Source organism: Arachis hypogaea, chromosome 11, assembly GCF_003086295.3.
Source record: "Arachis hypogaea cultivar Tifrunner chromosome 11, arahy.Tifrunner.gnm2.J5K5, whole genome shotgun sequence".
Classification (NCBI taxonomy): domain Eukaryota; kingdom Viridiplantae; phylum Streptophyta; class Magnoliopsida; order Fabales; family Fabaceae; genus Arachis; species Arachis hypogaea.
The window spans coordinates 41,922,241-41,941,605 of NC_092046.1; the positions used below are offsets into that span (position 1 = coordinate 41,922,241).

The 19,365-nt window shown below is 37.7% G+C and overlaps 1 protein-coding gene across 1 annotated transcript; it reads left to right on the forward strand.

The window, feature by feature from the left end:
* Window positions 1-464: 464 nt before the first annotated feature.
* LOC112720754 (acetylserotonin O-methyltransferase) lies at window positions 465-2,202 on the forward strand. The gene is made up of 2 exons (XM_025771818.3): window positions 465-1,503; window positions 1,638-2,202. Exons 1-2 carry the CDS (start codon window positions 700-702, stop codon window positions 1,938-1,940), a joined length of 1,107 nt encoding a protein of 368 aa, XP_025627603.1. The 5' UTR covers window positions 465-699; the 3' UTR covers window positions 1,941-2,202.
* The last annotated feature ends 17,163 nt before the right edge of the window (window positions 2,203-19,365 follow it).

The window sequence follows — 19,365 nt, forward strand, 5'->3', positions numbered from 1 at the left end:
GTTGGTGTTGGTGTTGGTGTTGGTGGTGGTGGTATTGGTGCTGGTGGTGGTGGAGGAGGTAATTGTGTTGGTAGTGGTGAGGGTATTTTCGTCCAAAAAAAATTAAAAGGACGATTTTAATACGAAAAAAACGTTAAGGATGATTTTAAATCCAAAATTACAATGGAGACGGTTTCGATTCGAACCCTCAACGTTAGAGACCAAAACAATACTTATCCCTTAAAATTAGTTACTAATATATATTAAAATATAAATACATATTAAAAATAAATTAAATTATACATATATTTATATACAAATATATTAATAATTAATTTTAATAATTAATTTTAATATATAAATAATATTTTTAATAATTTAATTTATTTTTAATATATATTTTATATTAATAATTAATTTTAATCACGGATTTTAATGTATACATAAATATTTAATATTTAAGGTGGTGGACATAAAAAAAATGCGATCTGAGTTGTACAGTGGTGCATGCATTATCCCACAGCAGGTTAGCACCATTATATGACAATAATCTTTTAATATTTTATTTACATCGCAACTTTACCGACGGTTCATTCATGTTACTGACGTCTATAAATGAAGCCTTCATTCTTTAGCCTCTTACCACTGCAATCAGGCAAAGAGAGAGAAAGAGAGAAAAATATACACAAAATAATTGACAGATTAATCTAGCATATAGATATGGGAGAATTACAAGGAGGAGAGCCAATTTTAGAAGCATGGAACAAAAAAAAAGAAGAGGAAGAAGAAGAAGAAGCACAAGCCCAATTAGAGATATGGAAATACATTTTTGGGTATGTGGAGTTGGCAGTTATAAAATGTGCCATTGAACTTGGCATAGCTGATGCCATAGAGAGCCATGGAAGTCCCATGACACTCTCCGAAATTTCATCTACTTTAGGCTCTGACCCTTCCCTTCTTAACCGAATCTTGAGATTCTTAATTAACAGAAAGATATTCAAAGCCGATAAAAATTCAGATTCCACTACCACTTATGCCAACACGCCGTTATCTCGCCGTTTCCTGAAAAACGGGCAGCAAAGCATGGCGGCGTTCCTCCTCCTGGAGAGCAGCCCGGTCATGCTTGCACCTTGGCACAGCCTAAGCGCCCGTGTTTTGGCAAACGGTGGAATAAACTTCCCCTTCCAGAAGGCACACGGCGAAGACGTGTGGGGCTACGCCGCGGAGAATCCGGGTCACAGCAACCTTATAAACGAGGCAATGGCGTGCAGTGCTAAGATGGTGGTGCCTGCCATTGTTGAAGGTTGTGGCGACGAGGTGTTCGAAGGCTTGAAAACGTTGGTGGATGTTGGTGGTGGAACCGGCACCGCGTTGCGCGCTTTGGTTAAGGCTTGTCCTTGGATTCATGGAATCAATTTTGATCTTGCTCATGTCATTGCTGTGGCTCCCAAGATTGAAGGAGTCGAAAATGTGGCTGGTGACATGTTTCTAGGTGTTCCCAAAGCTGATGCTGCTTTTCTTATGGTACTTTTATTTTTTGTTTAATTAATAATATGTAAATGGGTTGATTAATTGCTAAAAAATGCCCCAATAATAACAACAAAAATTAAATTTGACTAGTGATTGAATTAACGTCGAATTATTTTTTCCACTTGCAGTGGGTTTTGCATGATTGGGGTGATGAGGAGTGCATCCAGATCTTGAAGAAGTGCAAGGAAGCCATTCCAAAGGAAAATGGAAAAGTGATCATTGTGGAGGCAGTGATTGAAGAGGGAGCAATAAAGCAAGGAAATTTAAAGGACGTAGGGTTGATGTTGGATATGGTAATGATGGCGCACACAAGCTTCGGGAAAGAGAGGACACTCAAAGAGTGGGAATATGTTATCAAAACGGCTGGATTTACTTCATACACTGTGAAAAGCATCGATGCTGTGCAATCTGTGATGTTAGCCTACCCATGAATCTTCCTGTGTTCCGGTTCCGTGTTTGTTTTTATTGCTGCCGGGTTTTGTATTTCTCAACAATAATGACCATAGTAGTTTATTATGGTCAGTTTCGCTTCTTGCCTTTTTTTTTTTGGTCTTATTTAAAATTTTGTTAAGAGGAGTGCTAAGGGTCAGCAGATTTTGTGAGTTGTAGTAATTAATTAGTCATCAATAGTGTATTTAATGGTGTGAGATTTTATCTAATGGTGAATAATCACTCATTTTTTTTATTGAGTAAGTGCTGGCCAAATTTTAATAAATCTGCTGACTCGTAGACTTTTCCTTTTGTTAAAGAAAATATGAGTGAGAATAAATGTTTGTAAGTCAATATTGCCGTCAACAACAAAGTAGCTAATAATTTATAGAAAAAAATTCAAAATTATAAATAATAAATTAAACATAATATTTAAAATTTAAATAAAAATAATTAAAATTCAGTGTTTAAAATTTAAGATTTAGAATTTAGAATTTTGAATTTAGTGTTTAAAATTTAAAATGTAAGATTTGAAATTTAATATTTAGAATTTAAATTTTAGATTTAGAATGTAGGATTTAGAGTTAAAGGATTTAAATTTTATGATTTAATTTTTTTTATAAATATAAATAAAAAAAGAATTTATTTTCTAAAAATACATTATAAAAAATTGCTAAACTTGACATGTTCAATTCACAAGAATTTCCTGCGAAATGTATTTTATTACCCTTTTAGATGCAACGCTTGTAAAATAAAATTAGACATACTAGAATTGTTAATATCCTGATCCAAAACTTAAAAGTCAAGCCCAATAAGAATAAAATGACCGATCTAAAGGGGTAGTTTTTGCCATATACCCAACTTTTTTAAGGAAATTAGACACAACGTTCGGCCCTCATTTAAAGAAGCAACGTTCAAAATTTTAAAACACGTTGAGTACCCGACCTTTTGAAGGTGGTGCACTCGACGTCAAACTGAAGTCATGAAATGCTTGAACTCGATCACTTGAAAGTTCGGACTCAAATAAGGACACTGTTTATACCCTGATCCAAAACATAAAAACAAGACCAATAAGGATAAAAGGCCTAATCCAATAATGAGAGCCCAGCTCTATTTGTCCAAAGCAAGTAACTGTCTGTTAGAATCTGTCCAACTATTTCTATCCTCCCTTAAAGAGATACTAACAAACTCCTAAAATAAAAGGAACGGTCATATATCAATAAAGATGGAACCACTCTAACAAAGATGCATTTTAGCTCTACTGTAAATATACTGACACTTTTTAGGTATACACAGGTTCTAATATACTAAAATTTGCCTAAAATATTTGTTAACTTAAGCATCATAGTCTCTTGCAGATACCATCCTACCTCTTCACAAAAAATTCGAACAACAGCACCTCAATACCAAATAAATCAGACACTACTTTAAAAAAATTCTGGACCTCACATCCAAATCCAAATCAAAATTTCAAATAACCCTCGAAACAAAAACTATCTCTAATACGTAATCAGCCGAATGGGAGGGTGTCATTTCTACTTCACTGCCTGCGAATTGGAGGAGTTCAATTTCTCCTTCATCACCTGTTATTTCACATCAATTTTATTTTTTTTAAAAGGACTAAATTGGTTATTTTTTTTATCATTCAAATAAAAAAATGTAAGTACGCGTTCACTTCTTGTACCATTCTCGTTATTTTCACAGGAAATGAATAAAAAAATGTTCTTAGCATTGTCCTTTGATTTTCTCAAAATAACCATCTTATATTATCAATAAAATTTATTATTTTTAATTAATATTTAATTAATTTTAAATTTTATATACTAAATTATAAATTATAAATTTTAAATCACATTTTAATAATATAAAAATAAAATATTAACTAATATTAATAAAAAAAATCATACTTGATTATACAAAAAATTAATTATTAAATTAATTATATATATAAAATATATTTTAAAATATAAAATATACATTAAAAATAATTAACAACATATTTTTAGTCTAACAACGTTTTAATTTATAATTTTAATCATTAATTTAATTTTTTTAATCTATTAATTAAACAATATATTCTTAGCTCACTTTTAAACAATAAATTTTACTAGCTTCCAATATCTTTTTTAACTATAAATTATATTTGATAGTTGTATAATCTATCTTTTATACTCATTGTACTCCCAAAAATAATATATAATTGCACTCATTTATCTAACTTTTATCGTCATTGGACATACATGTAATGTTTTTTCGATCTTTTAAGTTATAAACTCGACTCTAGAGAAAAGATTAGATAGTTCACGACAAAATCCATAGTTCTCTGATTAATACCCTCCGGCCCTGCCATCAGAAATAATTAGAATCACAATAATGCAAGGATCACACCCAAAGAAACAAAAACATACAAACAAAATCGAACAATTATCTAAGGACCTAGTAAACCCCTTCTCATTACAGTCTCCTATAAAAGCAAAAGTTAATAGTCCCACCTAATCACAAACTCATGAGCTACTTACTGTCCCATCATATTCACGCTCCTGTTCAAATAAAATCAATGCAACTAATCTTGAATAAATTAAAAGGTAACATTATTCAAATCATATATCACTTGCACTTGTCACATATATGTAGTGTAACATTGCAACAAACGCATGCTGCTTTGGAAATACATACATATTGTAACATTTAATACTCCTTTGCATAAAGTCTACACGTGTTTGTTCACTACTGTGTTTGCCACACACTTCAATGAATGGGAGTTCACCAATGTATCTAGGTTGGAGATATAGGCTTCCATTTTCGTGGATGACGAGGGAGAAATGGAACTCCTCCATTTTTTCGTGGGCGATAAGCAGAAATGACGTCCTCCTATTTTAAGGATGACGCATAAAAAATAATTTTAACATGTCTAGTTCCATTTCGCAAGTGCTGCATCCGAAATAAAAATAAAATTCATTTCATAAGGCTTCAAGTGAATCGGTCATGCGTATTTTAGCAATAATATTTTTACATAGTACGTATTTAGATAATTAAAATATTTTTATATTTAAATTAATAAAAAAAATCCAAAATTTAGTTAGGATTTAAAATTTAACTAACGTTTAAGATTTAGAATTTAAGGTGTGCGATGATGGGTGACTGATGGTAGCTGGAGGTGGTGATGTGGTGATGACTAATGATTGTCGAAGGTGGTTTGTCAAAGGCGCAAGCGACACTAGCTGATGGTGGAGGTAGGTGATTTGTGGTGATAGATAAAAATAAAATTGAGGTGTTGATAGGGAAAAAAAGTTTAAAGAATAATTTTAAAAAAAAATTATATATAGATATTAGATTTTGTTAGTATGGAGAGCAACTAAGTTGTGAATCCACTACAATAAATATGGACTTTAGCAATGCTAAAATCTATAACGTTTTAAAACCGTTTTCTTAGATGGTTTTATACAACAATTTTTTACAGTGTTACTATTGGAGTTCAATTTTTTATTAACTTCTAGCAACAAAATAAAACCGTTTTCTTTGACTATTTTAAAGAACGATTTTATAATCGTTACAAAGATTTGTTTTAAGTAACATTTTTAATTGTTGTTTAAATAATTGTACAAAGATACGCTTAAAAATCATTGCCTAAATCGCTACACTTTAAAACCGTTCTATTAGATAACTTTAGACAACAGTTTTTATAGTATTGCAGTTGAAGTTCAATTTTTCATTATATTATAACAATAAAATAAAATCGTTCTCTTAGACTATTTTAAAAAACGGTTTTATAACCATTACAACCATTTTTCTATTAAGTAAAATTTTTTAATATTTAAATAATTATATAAATTAAAAAAAACATATAAAAATAGTTCTCTATAAATATTAAATTAGTAGAACACTAACAAATTATTGTTATAAATAAATAACAAATATTATTTATGAAAAAAATAAATTTAAAATAAATTTATATCAAATATTATTTTTTGTTTCATTTCCGCTTTAAAATTTAACTTATTTTTACACTTAATCGAATTTCTGATATACTCCCTTAGCTTAAGAACACAAAGCTCTCCCTCTACTAGTCTTAACCCACCATAACCCACCACTCATCATTAGAGTCTGGCCATCATTGCACAAAATTCGCTCTCCTCGCTGCGTGAATTGTCGCTGTAAGATCCCAAATTTTTGAAAATTAAATAATAAGTTACTTATGATTTATTATACTTATTCAAGATTATATTTTCAGAAATTTTTATATTAATTGGATATTTTTTTATTTATAATTTAATGTTTTAGTAATTGAAAAGTAATAAGAATTTTATATGCTTTAATTTGAATAATTATATTTTGAACTTTATTTATGATTTAAAAGAAAATTAATTTGATTATATCTAATTATTGAATTAAAGTATTTAGTTAAAAATAATTTACAAATTGACAATTAAATAGTATTTTTATAAATATTATTGTTAGATAAAAAAATTAATCTTTAATTATTAAATTAGCCTATTTTTATTATAAATACCTACACTAACCCTAACCCTTTTCTCTCAAAACAAAATCCTAACTGACACTAACTCTAACTCACACTCACCCTCCCTTGCTCTTCATATTGCCGCCACACTCCTCATATACACAACACAACACATACGGCAACACACCCACAAAAGAAAGAAAAGAAAGAGAGAACGGAGAAGAAGGGAGAAGAGGGGAGGGAGCCACGCCACCACTGCACCCCTGTCGCGCCCAGCACGCCACCGCATCCTGCTGCAGCCGTCACCCGTGTCACCGTCTAGGAGAGGGATGTGTCGCGCAAGGAAGACGGAATTGCTGCTGGGTGATGTCGTCGTCGTCATTGCTGCCTTGGCCATCGATGCTTCTCTTCGTCGTTTGTGGGTTGTCACCTCTTCTGCTTCTGCTTTGCTGCTTCTGCTATCACGCCGTTGTTTGCCCCTCTGGACATCGCTACTTCTGAATCGTGCCCTATCATTGGTTTTCTGTCTCCTCGTTGTGGCTCAACATCTGTTTAGGTAACTCAAATGTCTCTTGTTCTATGATTTTAATTGATTTGTTTTTTATTTTGATTTGAATATTGATTTGGTATAATACTGCTTGTTTTGATTACTGGTTTTCTGGCTGGAAATGTATTTTCTATTTTCTATTGTTGTTAATTTTTGGATGTCATAGACCAGAAAAGTTTTTTGATTCACTAAGTATATAATTGTTGATTTCTTGATGGGCTTGTTAAGAGATAGGAAATTTAGTAACTTGTATCAGTAGTGTTCCGAGGGTTACCTGAAACGCTGAGGTCGATCTCGGACGAGATCTTCTGATCTGTCTGAGCCTGTCGCGCCCGACTTGTTGGAGTTTGAGATGTTGCTGGCCCTTGATCACCGGTGGGTGGTTGTACCTGCAAGAAACTCCGATGCTTAAGTCAGTACGGGCTTTAGGCAGGTTTTTTTTATAGAATTGGAATATGAGTTATACGTGGGTGCTCTAGTGTATTTATAGGAGGTAAGCATCAAAGTGGTCCCTGAAGTTATCCTCGAGGCTCAAAGTAATCCCTGAACTTAAAAATTTGTCTAGATCGTCCCTGAAGTTGATCTCCGGTACTCATAGTGGTCCTTCCGGTGAATTTCGTCTAGCTGGCGCAACCGGAAAGCTGACCTGGCGTCGTTGGTGACACGTTAGCAACCCAACGGCTAGCTGACATGGCCTAGTAAACGTTTTGGAGTCAATTTGGTCCCTAATTTTAGTTTAAAAACCCTAACCCCCCCAAATTGACTCTGTTCTCCTTTCTTCTCCATCGCACACCCTGTTCTTGTCTTCTCTCCGTTCTTCTCCATTGCACCAGAGGTGAGTCTTCAGTGTTGTCTTCATCTTCAAACACCAGACGTTATGGCTAGCGCAAGCAATGCAGCTGGGAGTTCTAACAACCCAAGATCATTTGGAAGCATCATGAGGAGGATGAATAAAAACAGAGATGCGCCTCTGCCAGAATGGTGTGCATGCGGGTCGAGACCAGTGTTGCGATGGTCAGCGACGGATTCTAATCTAGGGAGACCGTTCGTGGGTTACCCAAACTACAATGTAGGTGCTTGATGCTATTCCTTGTGGTAAATGTAGAGGTTGGTTGATTCACTTTCCTGGGTTTAGACTGCAGGTAAGAGGTGGCGTGGGTTGTTTCTCTGGGTGGACAAAATTCTGGAAGAAGATGGGGTGACATGTGATGGTAGAACAAGCTCTTCAAATGACAACGAAGAATAGAAGATGAAGATTGCTTGAAAACTTGGAAGACTAGAGTCTGAAGTTAGAGTTCTGAAAATGGGGGGGGGGATTTTCTTGTTTACATGTATGATGCTGCTGCTGGTTACAGTTGTTGTGCTTGTCTTAAGGTTGGATAGGCAGCAGAGTCAATTGTGTTTAGCCAAAAACTAAGTGAAATGTGATATGCATATGTTGTTCTGTTCATGTAATTGCACTTGTCATTTTGGTTGAAAGGAATGCAGATTAAACTGTTTCACATGACTGTTCAAGTGTAATTTGGAATCTGAATAAAGTAGAGGTTGTATGTAAATAATTGTTCCTGTAGTACTAATGGAATCCTCTAATTTTTTTAATCGTAATGGCATATCAGAGAACAACAAAAAGAAAATATGGCACAGCTCAAGTTCAATGAGGTCATAATCCATAATCATATATTAATGCAGAAAATATATTCAAAATAGGCAAGGAAGAGCCAGGGCAATATTCTGCAAGTATATCAGAAGTTCTCAACATATTGAGAACACAAGTTTTGAACAAAAAAAATCCCCAAAACTTAGGTTCTAAATGCAGAAAGCACACTGCTTCATCAAAATAGTTAAACAAAATAATGTTCTCCTAAACATAATAAACCTAGTCTTCATTTTTTGTTTCTTGGTTGTCTGAATCCAGGATTCGGAACAAACTTCATGAAGTTAAAAAGTCTTGTTACAGTCCCCTGTGATGCACCTTGCATAGGATGAGATGGAGGAAGAGTTGTGGGCTGACTGGTTGCTGGTGGGGTGGGAGCAGGTGGGGTGGTTGCTGCTTGAGAGCTGCTTCCTGGAGTTGCCTTTTCTTGTTTGGATGACTTCCTTTTGGGAGGCAGTTTTGGTGGCCTCACACAGGAGGAGGCAAGACCTATTAGTGAAGACATGTATAATAGTTAGTAAAAGTGGAGAAGAACATGCACATAATAAGACTGAATGTGATTTAATTTTGTGAACCTCTTGAGAGTCATCGGTTTGTGACAATGGTGGTTGACTGACTTCAAGTTGAATTTCAGTGGGGGGTTCTGGGACAAGGGTGGCTTCACTACCATTAGCAGCTGGAGGTTGGACAGCAGCAGCCCCTGCAGCAGCCACCTCATCAGTAGCTCTCTTTTCACAGTTTCTCTTCGTGTGTCCCGATTCACCACAATAACGACAGTGACCTTTTTGATAGATTCTTTTCATCTTCTTCCTCTGGTTTTTATCCCACTTGGCTCCTCATCTGCATCCTTTCTTCTTTTTTTCGTAAGTGGACCTGGTTTCTTTCTAAATTTAGGTGCTTGTGGTCTGTTATGTGGTGACTTTTTCCATAGGGCTTGGCCTGGAATTAGGTTGATATGGAAGGCATATGTGTTATTATATGCTTTCATTGTCAATCACTGGTGACAAAACTCATCTGGTCTTCTACCAACCCTTGCCAATGCAGCACAAGCATGCACACACGTCATCCCTAAATAACATTATCACAAGTCCAAAGATTACAAATATTAAGCCAAAAGTTAAGAATAAAAATAAACAAAGCAAGAAACAAGTAAAAGTATATCACCACTCAATTGCTAAAAACCACATGTGCAGAGCCTCTTTCCCAGATCAACAACCACGTTAGTCGGCCACCCGTGAACCTCGAATTTCTCGTACTCAGAGTCACCAGACCACATCGGGACCCAACTCTTTGACTCATTCCTTATTTTTTCCAATCTGCTGCGCTATATAGGTGGTAGAATACCAGTGTTCGAATTAAGCTTCACTTTGTTCCTAACGATTGACCTCATTGCATACAGTCTGACTTCCTCTAACAGTGTAATGATAGGTTTGGCTCTAGCTTCTTTGATACTTGAGTTGAAGACTTCACAAGCATTGTTGCAGATATTGTCTATTTTAGGTGCGTTGCTGAAGAAAGGCTGGCTCCAAGAGTTTCTAGGCCACTTGTTCAAATACTCTCAAGCTTCCTTGTTAATCCTCTCAATTTTTTTTATACTCTCTAGAAACCCATCTTGGCTGGTGCACCTTGTACACTCCCATAGCAACCCTCTTAGCTGGAGATCTTTCCACTACTTATTGAAGTTCTTCCATAAGTGCCACACACAGAATCTGTGATGGACACCTGGAAAAACCTCCTTAACAACATGGATTAGGCCCTGAATTTAAAAAAGAAAATAGTGACATACAAGTTATCGAGCATCAAACTGATCCCTTTAGTTATATAAGTGACATCAATTTAGTCCCTTAAGTTTTATAAGTGACATCAATTTAGTCCTTGTTCGTTGCATTACATATTAGTTCAATATATATATACCAGTTCATCGAGCAGTAGTCCATCTATTTAGGCAAAGCAGTTGTTCATTACAAACACAGCAGTTCAGCAGTTCAGCATATATAAAATGAAATTATACAACAATAAAACAACAAAAACATGGAGCAGCCTATACAAATTATATCAGAGCAGCCTATACAAATTATACAAATTATGCAATTACTCATGCTAATATCAGAGCAGCCTATAAAAATTATATCAGAGTAGCCTATACAAATTATACAAATTATGCAATTACTCATGCTAATATCAGAGCAGCCTATACAAATTATACAACAACAAAACAACAAAAACATGGATAAAACGTACCTTCTGCATATCTGAAATGAAACAGAGCTTGTTTTGCTTATAATCTCCCAAGTCTTGATGAAGTAATTCCAAGAACCACCTCCAGTTTTCAGTATTTTCAACAGGGACAATTGTATATGCAATCACATATATGTGATTGTTTGCATCTTGTCCAATTGCAGACAGGATCTGGCCACCATGCTGGTCTTCAGAAAAGCTCCATCCAAGCCTATGAGCGGTCTGCAGCCAGCTAGAAATCCCTTCTTACAAGCATCCAAGCAGATGTACATCTTTTCAAATATTGGTTCATCATCAGGGTTGGGCTGAGGGATAACTCCAACTGTGACTGTAGAGCCTGGGTTACTCCTAAGCAGTGTCAGCCTATAATCCCTTACCATCCCATACTGGGCAGCAGTATCACCATACACAACAGCCCTAGCATCTCCTAAAGCCCTAGTCAGTGAACACTTGCTTAGTTCCAAGTCACATTTTGTCTTAAAATATTGAGCAGCCTCACAGTGTCTTAAGTTAGGATATTTTCGTAGCTTCTTCACCAATTTCCCAGCCAGCCACTTCCTATTAGCCAATCTATTTTTGGTTTCCCTTACCCAACTGTGATCATCATTGAACGTCTTGATCTACCAGTAATTATTTTTAGTGTTGTTAGCAGCATAGACAAGCCATCCACAGTTCTCATCCTTACACACTGCTCTCATCCTTACATTATCATTCTTTTTAAACCAAATCCTCTGACCTTCCTGTATATAATATTCACGCACAGCCTCTTTGAACTCCATCTTTATAGTAAATGTCATTTCAACAGCAAGTCTAAGCTCCCCAAACCTACATCCATCTCTGAACACAGGGAAAACCTCATCTGAATCAACCTCCTCCAATTCATCCTCAGAGTTTGGAGGAGTCTTCAGTTCTTCTGAGTGCCATGAGTCTCCACCATCAGATTTCTCATAACCTTTATCTTGGGCATCATCATATGTTCCCATGGACCCGAACCTAGGAATTGGTCCAAAAAAACGTGCATCATCCTCAGAGCCTGAGTCAGCACACACGTGACCATCATCCTCAACCATTATAGCCCTCTTTTGTTTAGAAGTTTTCTTAGCTATCTTGGTTCTCTCCTTCACATTTGTCTTTTTTTTCCTGCTAATCTCTCCACACCCACATCTTCCTCACTAGACACTAAATCACCATCAGGCCGATATGGTTTATCCTCCTCACAACCATCACTTGCTTCACTATCTGAGGAATCCTCTGAGCTAGATAATGCCACATGTTCTGTTTGGGGTTGTTTTCTTTTACCATTACGTCTTACACTAGTTCCACTAGCAGCTGCTCTTGTTAATGGCCTCCTTCCATTTTGTTTTGGTGCTGCAGATTTTACATTCCTAGTACCTCTCCTTGGTACAACAGACTTCTTGGTCTCTTTTGATTTCGACCATGGTTTAGGCATTTCAGTGGGTAGCGACATTTTTTTGGGTGGGTTTTTTGGCTTGGTTTTACTGGGTTGAGTCACTGTTTTTGGGGGTGGATTGGGGTTTGACATAGGAGTTGCAGTGGGGTGGGGGTGTATTTTTTTTGCTGGTTTACTAACAGTAATTGAAATAGGTGGGAGCTTTGTAGTTGAGTCTGGTTTTTGGGTGGGAATAGTGCTGTCATTTGGTGCAGAGGTTGGAATAGATGCTGCTGTGGTGGGAATTGGCTCGGCATTATCATTGGTGATGGGGTTTGGGGTGGGATTCAAATCCTGTATCACCAAGAGCTCCTTCTCTTTAGATGAAACTGCCTCTGCTTCCTCAATGTACAGAGGTTCTGAGACTCCATGTTCATAGTAAACATGAACAACCCCCTTGTTCTGCTGACCAAGATAGCACATCTCCAACAGCTCCTTGTCATTTGTTAAAGCCCTTAGACCATTTTGCAACGGCCTATTAGGAACCAGCCACCATGTTTGATGGACCTTGTCATATCCAAGATCCTTGTGGTAGTCTCGGACAAAGAAGACATCCAGTTTGTCTGTATCAACTCCTGGCAATTCAGAGACATCTCCACCATTGTAAGTCACACCTCCATCAACATCTGTGATGAATGATCCTCCATGGTGAAATAGGATGGTAATCAAATCATCACCCATATGCAATTTAAAAAATTTTAATCTTATATCAGCCTCCCTAAACTTCAACCACATTACCAACTTACTAACTCCATAACTAAAACTGTAAATGCAGCAAACCCTTGTACAAAAAAAAAACAAGTTTTCGTCTTAACAAAAACCCCCTTAGTTAACCTAACCACTAAGAAACCTCCTCCTGATCTAACCCTAGCCAATACCCCAAAACACAAGCATGCATTCTGATACAAAACACTCCAAGAAAACATTTTTTCCCCTTGTGTAGAATAGATTAACAACAAAATTCAAAAAACAGAGCTTCACCACACATTTAAATCTTTTTTTGCGTACCTTTATCAGAGAAACCTGTTTTCACAACTCTCTGTCTGATGCAGATGATGAAGGCGATCCTCTAGAGCTTAGGTTCTCCACCGAAATACACTCTGGTGACTGCAATAGCACTGGCGCCAGTGAAGAGGGTAACAGAGAAGAAGAGAGCTCTGCTTTGTGTTGTGTTTGTGTGTTTGAGTGTGGGAGACGAGACGTTAGTGTAACGTTGAGGGAGGGGGGTTTTTTCGCATAAAATGACGACGTTTTATGTCTTTTTGGCACCACCCCACAAACGACGTCGTTTTGGGCTGCTAACGTGTCACCAACGACGCCAGGTCAGCTTTTTGGTTGCACCAGCTGGACGAAATTCACCGGAAGGACCACTATGAGTACCGGAGATCAACTTCAGGGACGATCTAGATAAATTTTTAAGTTCAGGGATTACTTTGAGCATCGAGGATAACTTCAGGGACCACTTTGATGCTTACCTCGTATTTATAGTAGTGTCGAGTGACCTTCCTTTGAGATAAGTTTGTTATCTTATCTTATCTTTTGTGGGTGAGATCATTATCTTTGTCTAACTGCCTCCTAGTGGGCGGTGGTTCCTTTTACTTTGGGCCTTCCTGGGCTTCTGTGGTGATTTGTCCGAGCTCTTTATGAGGAGGTCGGTGTCGAACCAACCTTTAAAGAGGTCGGTCGATTTGTTTTAGTCCAACTCGGACCTTATAGCTCGGTCCAAGGTATGAACAGTGACCCTGCATGAGCTTCGACCTTTCCGAGAGGTTGTGCCCTTGAGCTTCGACCTCTTTGGGGAAATCGTGTTCAAGCATCTTGTTCGGTTGCTCTTGGTCTATTCCTTCCTTGTGTGAGTCTCACGCTTTTATTGCTCTTTGAGATGCGAAGCATTTTTTGCTTTGTTTTTAAATGCTACGCCTTTTTCGAGGGCATTAGTTCCTTGGGTTTATGTAAACGTTTTTCGAGCCCATTAATTAGGCTTTTATTTCTTTTTTGCCGTTTCGTTTCCCCCTTCTTATTTGAAATCAAAAGGGTTTTTGATCTTCTTCTTTTCTTTGCTTCCTTCTTCTTCATTCTTACTTCTTGGTTCTCTGCGAAAAAGCTTTTTTCCTCTGAGTCCTTTCGATTTTGCCCCCAGCTTCCTTCTCCTCTGAAGACCCTTCGAGGCGCTCGTGGATCGTTCGCATTTTGCTGTTCATTCATTCGTTACTGCTCTTTTCTCATCGCAGGTTGGTACTCTATTTCATGGGCTTTGCGTTCTCTTTATTGGTTATGATTCCTTTATTTTGGTGTTTTTGTTTCCGCTGCATGGCCTTATTTTCTTTTTGAAGTTTTGATCTTGCCTTGCTTTTCGAAGAAAAGGTTGAAGCTTTTTTGTCTTTGCGCTTTTTTTGCTTGTTGGAAGGAATGTTGGGGGTTTGGGTTTTGGTTTCTTGTCATTTCTTCCTTTCTGTATCTGTACTGCCTCCAAAGGGTGCCCCTAGGTTTCGATGGTAAGTTGTAGTTTTTTGCTGACCTTGGGGGCTCCTTTCTGCTGTTGCATTTTGTTGTTTGCTGGTTGCTTTTTTGTTTTCTGATTCTGCCCGAGTTGCTTGGTAGTGATGCTTCTTTTTTTTCTTGATATAGGTGTAGTTTTCTATGTCTTCTCGTAGGAATATTGTTGAGATGTCTACAAAGGTCCCTGCTGGTATGGCTGACTGGTTAGATTCCATAGTTTTGATGTGTGTGTCTGTAGCAGATCCAGAGTATTGTGAGAAGTTTAGGAGGTTCTATAGGATCTGCGAGAATAGGGAGGATGAGAAGAGTTATGAGCTGTTGTCCCCCGACCCTGAGGAGAGGATCAGTTTCCCTCCCTTAGGTCGGGCAGAGCGTGCTTATGAATACTTTTTTACCAAATTAGGTGTTACCCTTCCCTTTACTGCATTTGAGACCGATATCCTTTGGAACTGTAATGTGGCTCCTTCCCAACTTCACCCGAATTCTTGGGCTTTCATAAAGGTTTTTCAGTTGTTGTGTCAGGAGCTGGGTGTTCGACCTACCATTTCTCTTTTTCTTTATTTGTTTGTGATGACTAAACCTGGGGCAGCCAAGAAGAAGGCTTCTTGGATTTTTTTCGAGGCTACTCAGGGAAAGAAAGTCTTTTCTATTTTTGATGATTCTTTCCATGACTTTAAGAACTTATTTTTCAAAGTCTGGGCTGTTGAGGATGTCCACCCCTTCTTTCTAGACGAGAACAATGAACCCACCTTCCCCCTTTGGTGGCAAAAGGATCCTGTAGTCCTTAAGTATTCGTGGGAGAGTTTAGATGAGGTAGAGAGGGCCTTTGTGGGTGTCTTGGAGGAGCACTGGGGAGAGCCTTCTCACTTAGACACAAAGAAGTTTTTAGGAGATCCTGCTCTCCTTCGTTCCAAACTAAGTAGCGTCCGACTTCTTTATAAGGCAGTTTTTCTTGTCGTTTTTCTAATCCATCCATTGCATAACTGTTTCTGTGGTCCCTTCCTTGTTTTTCAGAAATGGTGGCCAGTTCTGATTCGATGAAGTTCCTCAGGAAGACCAAGAAGACGGTGGCTGCCCAGAATATTCAAAAGAAGACTTCGGGGGAAGGTTCTTTCCAGCTCCCACCGAAGAAACTGGAGTTTGATCCTTAGGGTTCAAGGAAATTCATCCCAACCCCTCGAGTTCGGACGGCCTCTACTGATCCACCCTTGGCAACTTCTAGTGCTGCCTCCTCTCCTACTTCATCTGGCCCTCCTCCCAAGAGATCGAGGACTGTGGGGACTTATGATCTTAATGATAATGACTTTGATGGTGCGACTTTTGCTACGGAGTTTATCGCTCCTCATGGCAAGGTTTCGACTAATGATGTGTCCATCCTTCATCATCTCGACTTTATATCTAGCAATAGTATTCGGATGGCTAATCTCAGTGCTACTTTATCTCGGAAGTTCCAGAAGTCCCCTATCCACGCTACTAGTGCCTTTCTCGAGAAGGCCAAGGTTGATTATGATAGGGTGGAGAGTTTGAGTCTTTAGTTGGAGGCAAAGAATGTGGGGTTGGAGCTTGCTTTAGAGAGGGAAAAGGCCGGGCTACTACTGCTGAGGCTGCTGCCAATTTGGCTGAGGATATGGCAAAGAAGGCTAAGGAGAGTTATACCTGGACTTATGGTGAGCTTCTGGAGGCCAAGGAAAAACTCCAATCTGCTTATGATGATTTTGCTGGGCTTTAGGGCCATGTGGTGAGTGGTATAACTACTCTGTATGAAAATTTGAAGGCCCAAGTCTGGGTTATTGCTCGTGATGCTGACCTCAGCCTATTTAGTATGGATAATGTTGTAGAGGATGGAAAGATCGTGCCATCCCCTAATGATGATGATAAGGCTCCTCCTTCTGTGTCAACGGCTAAAGCTTCTTCAGCCCCTCCAACCGAGACATCCTGACCCGAGGCGAATCCTGATGTGGAGATCCTTAATGGACCTGATGGTGTGGTTGGTGCTGTCCCGATCTCTGTCATCCCTTCTAGTCCTCAGGATGCAGCGACTGGAGTGAAGCTGCACCCTTTGTGATTCGCTGCTTTACTTTTCTTTTTATTATGTATTGAAACAGTCTGATTTATGGACCTTTTGAACTTTTGTTATTGTAACTGTTGGTGTGGCTCTTCTGACGCTTTATTAGTTGCTCCTTTAGCAACTTTTTGGTCTTTTATCAAAACACTTTCACTCTTGGATTGTCATTGGCAACCCTTGAGTATTTAATGTTTTAATTTTTGTGTATTTGGCCGTTCTGGTGGTAAGTATTCGACTTTTGGCAAAGTGCTTTCGTTTTTAGGTTGTTTTCTTAACCTTTGCACAGCCTTACGTTTGGTGGTGGCATCCCCTCGTGGGTTCTTGTGTCCTAGGATTGGGATGTTTGGAGCTTTTTTGGCTGGCATCCTTTGAGGTAATGTTTGCTTTATGAACTTCTACCTTTGCCTTTTGGGTCACGCCTCTTCTCGGTTGTGGTGTCGACTTTCTGTTTTTGGCGATATCATCCTTGCGGCTTGTTGTCCGGGCTTTTAGTCGATTTCCAATAACTTTCTAGGTAGTGTTCTTATGCAGAACCCCTTTTTAGTTTATTCGGACGACTTTTTGAGCCTTGTTCGGATTTTGAGAGTTCCTTTTACTTTTTAAGTAATGTCCTTTTCGGATTTTTACCCTTCTAGCTTAGAACTTTGGCACTAGGTTTTTCAAACTTTTTTTTTTGGCCTTTGTATGGTGCTATTCCCTTTTTAGTAATCCTTTTAGATGGTCCGACTTTTTATGTCGGGCCTTTCAAAGTTATTTTTAGTAACCCCGTTTTAGTCCGACCTCGTCAGGCCGCTTTATACGTGTTACTTTTATAACTTCTTGCATTAATTTGGGCTTTGTCGCTTCACCTTGCCGACCTTTCCTGGTTGGGCGATGAATTTTGCGTTATTTCGAGCGTAAATTAATGCGTCTTGGTAGGAAAATTTTTAGGGAATCTTTATTTCTATTAAGTAGTAAATCTGAAGACAAAATATAAATAAGAGTATGTACATATGAGGGTGAAGAGAAAACTTTTGCGTGGTCTAGAAATTCGCAGATAAATCCTCGTTGCAGGTATAGCTTCTAAACCAACAAAAGTCCTTTCTTACAAACGTTTTGGTTGTCACAAGTAACAAACCCCTTTTAAAATTGATAACCGAAGTATTTAAATCTCGGGTCGTCTTCTCAAGGAACTGCAGGGAGATATGTTCTTATTATTGGTCATGAATTTTGTAAATTGGAGGTTTTGAAGGTAAGGAACAAGATTTAAATGACAAATAAAATAAATAAATAACTGTAAAATAAACTCTTGGCAAGATATGAAAATTCAGAAGTCCTATCCTAGTTACTCCTATGAGAATGGAAGTTAATCCCACTTAGTTAACCCTTATGAAGGCAAGGGAAAGTCAAGTGAACTAATTAGTTAGATCCCCAAGTCCTAGCCAACTCCTAAGGAAAGACTAGAGTTAGTGGAATTCCAGTTAATTTAGCCGATATAACAACCAATCACGGATAGTCGATAACTCAAGAGCTTCCAGTTAATTAATTAAAGCCAATAATATAAAAAGCTAAATAAGAATCTTAGATCTGAAATACCTCAATTGCATTAATAAGAGAAAATCAATCTAAACATAAAGAGTTCATAAGCCAATCTGGCAACATAAGTAATTAAAGGATAGCATTAAAGTATCTGAAAGTAAAAGAGGAATATAAAGTAAAAGAAATATTGAACCTGATGAAGAGTTGAAATTCTAAATCCTTAAAAGGAATCCTAATCTTAAAACCTAAGAGAGAGGAGAGAACCTCTCTTTCTAAAAACTACATCTAAACTATGAAAAGTAATTAATTGAAGGCTCTCCCTATGAATGGATGCATTCCCCCACTTTATAACCTCTAATCTCTACTTTCTGGACTTGGATCTGGGACAAAAAGAGTTTTAGAAATCGCTGGGAGCGTTTTCTGCAGTTTCTGGTGCGTGGCGTCTGTCACGCGTTCGCGTGGGTCACGCGGTCGCGTCATCTGGGAGTTTTCCTTGTCACGCGTTCGCTTCGGTCATGCATACGCGTCATCTGTGTTCTGCTTAAGGCACGCGTCCGCGTTAGTCACGCGTTCGCATCGCTGCTTTTTTGCGCTAGGCATGCGGCCGCGTCGTCCATGCGTTCGCGTCGCTGCCAGTTTCTTCAAAAACTCCATTTTGTGCTTTCCTTCCATTTTTGTATGTTTCTTTCTCCATCCTTTAAGTCATTCCTGCCTTAGAAGATCTAAAACTACTCAACACACAAATCACGGCATCGAATGGTAATAAAAGGTAATTAAAATAATTATTTTAAAGCATAAGAAACATGTTTTTCACATATATCACATAATAAGGAAGGGAAAGTAAAACCATGCAATTTACATGAATAAGTGGGTGAAGGGTTGAATAAATCACTTAAATTGAGCAGAATATATATCATAAAATATGGGTTTATCAACCTCCCGACACTTAAACAGTAGTATGTCCTCATGCTAAATCCAAGATAAAGAGTAAGGTAAG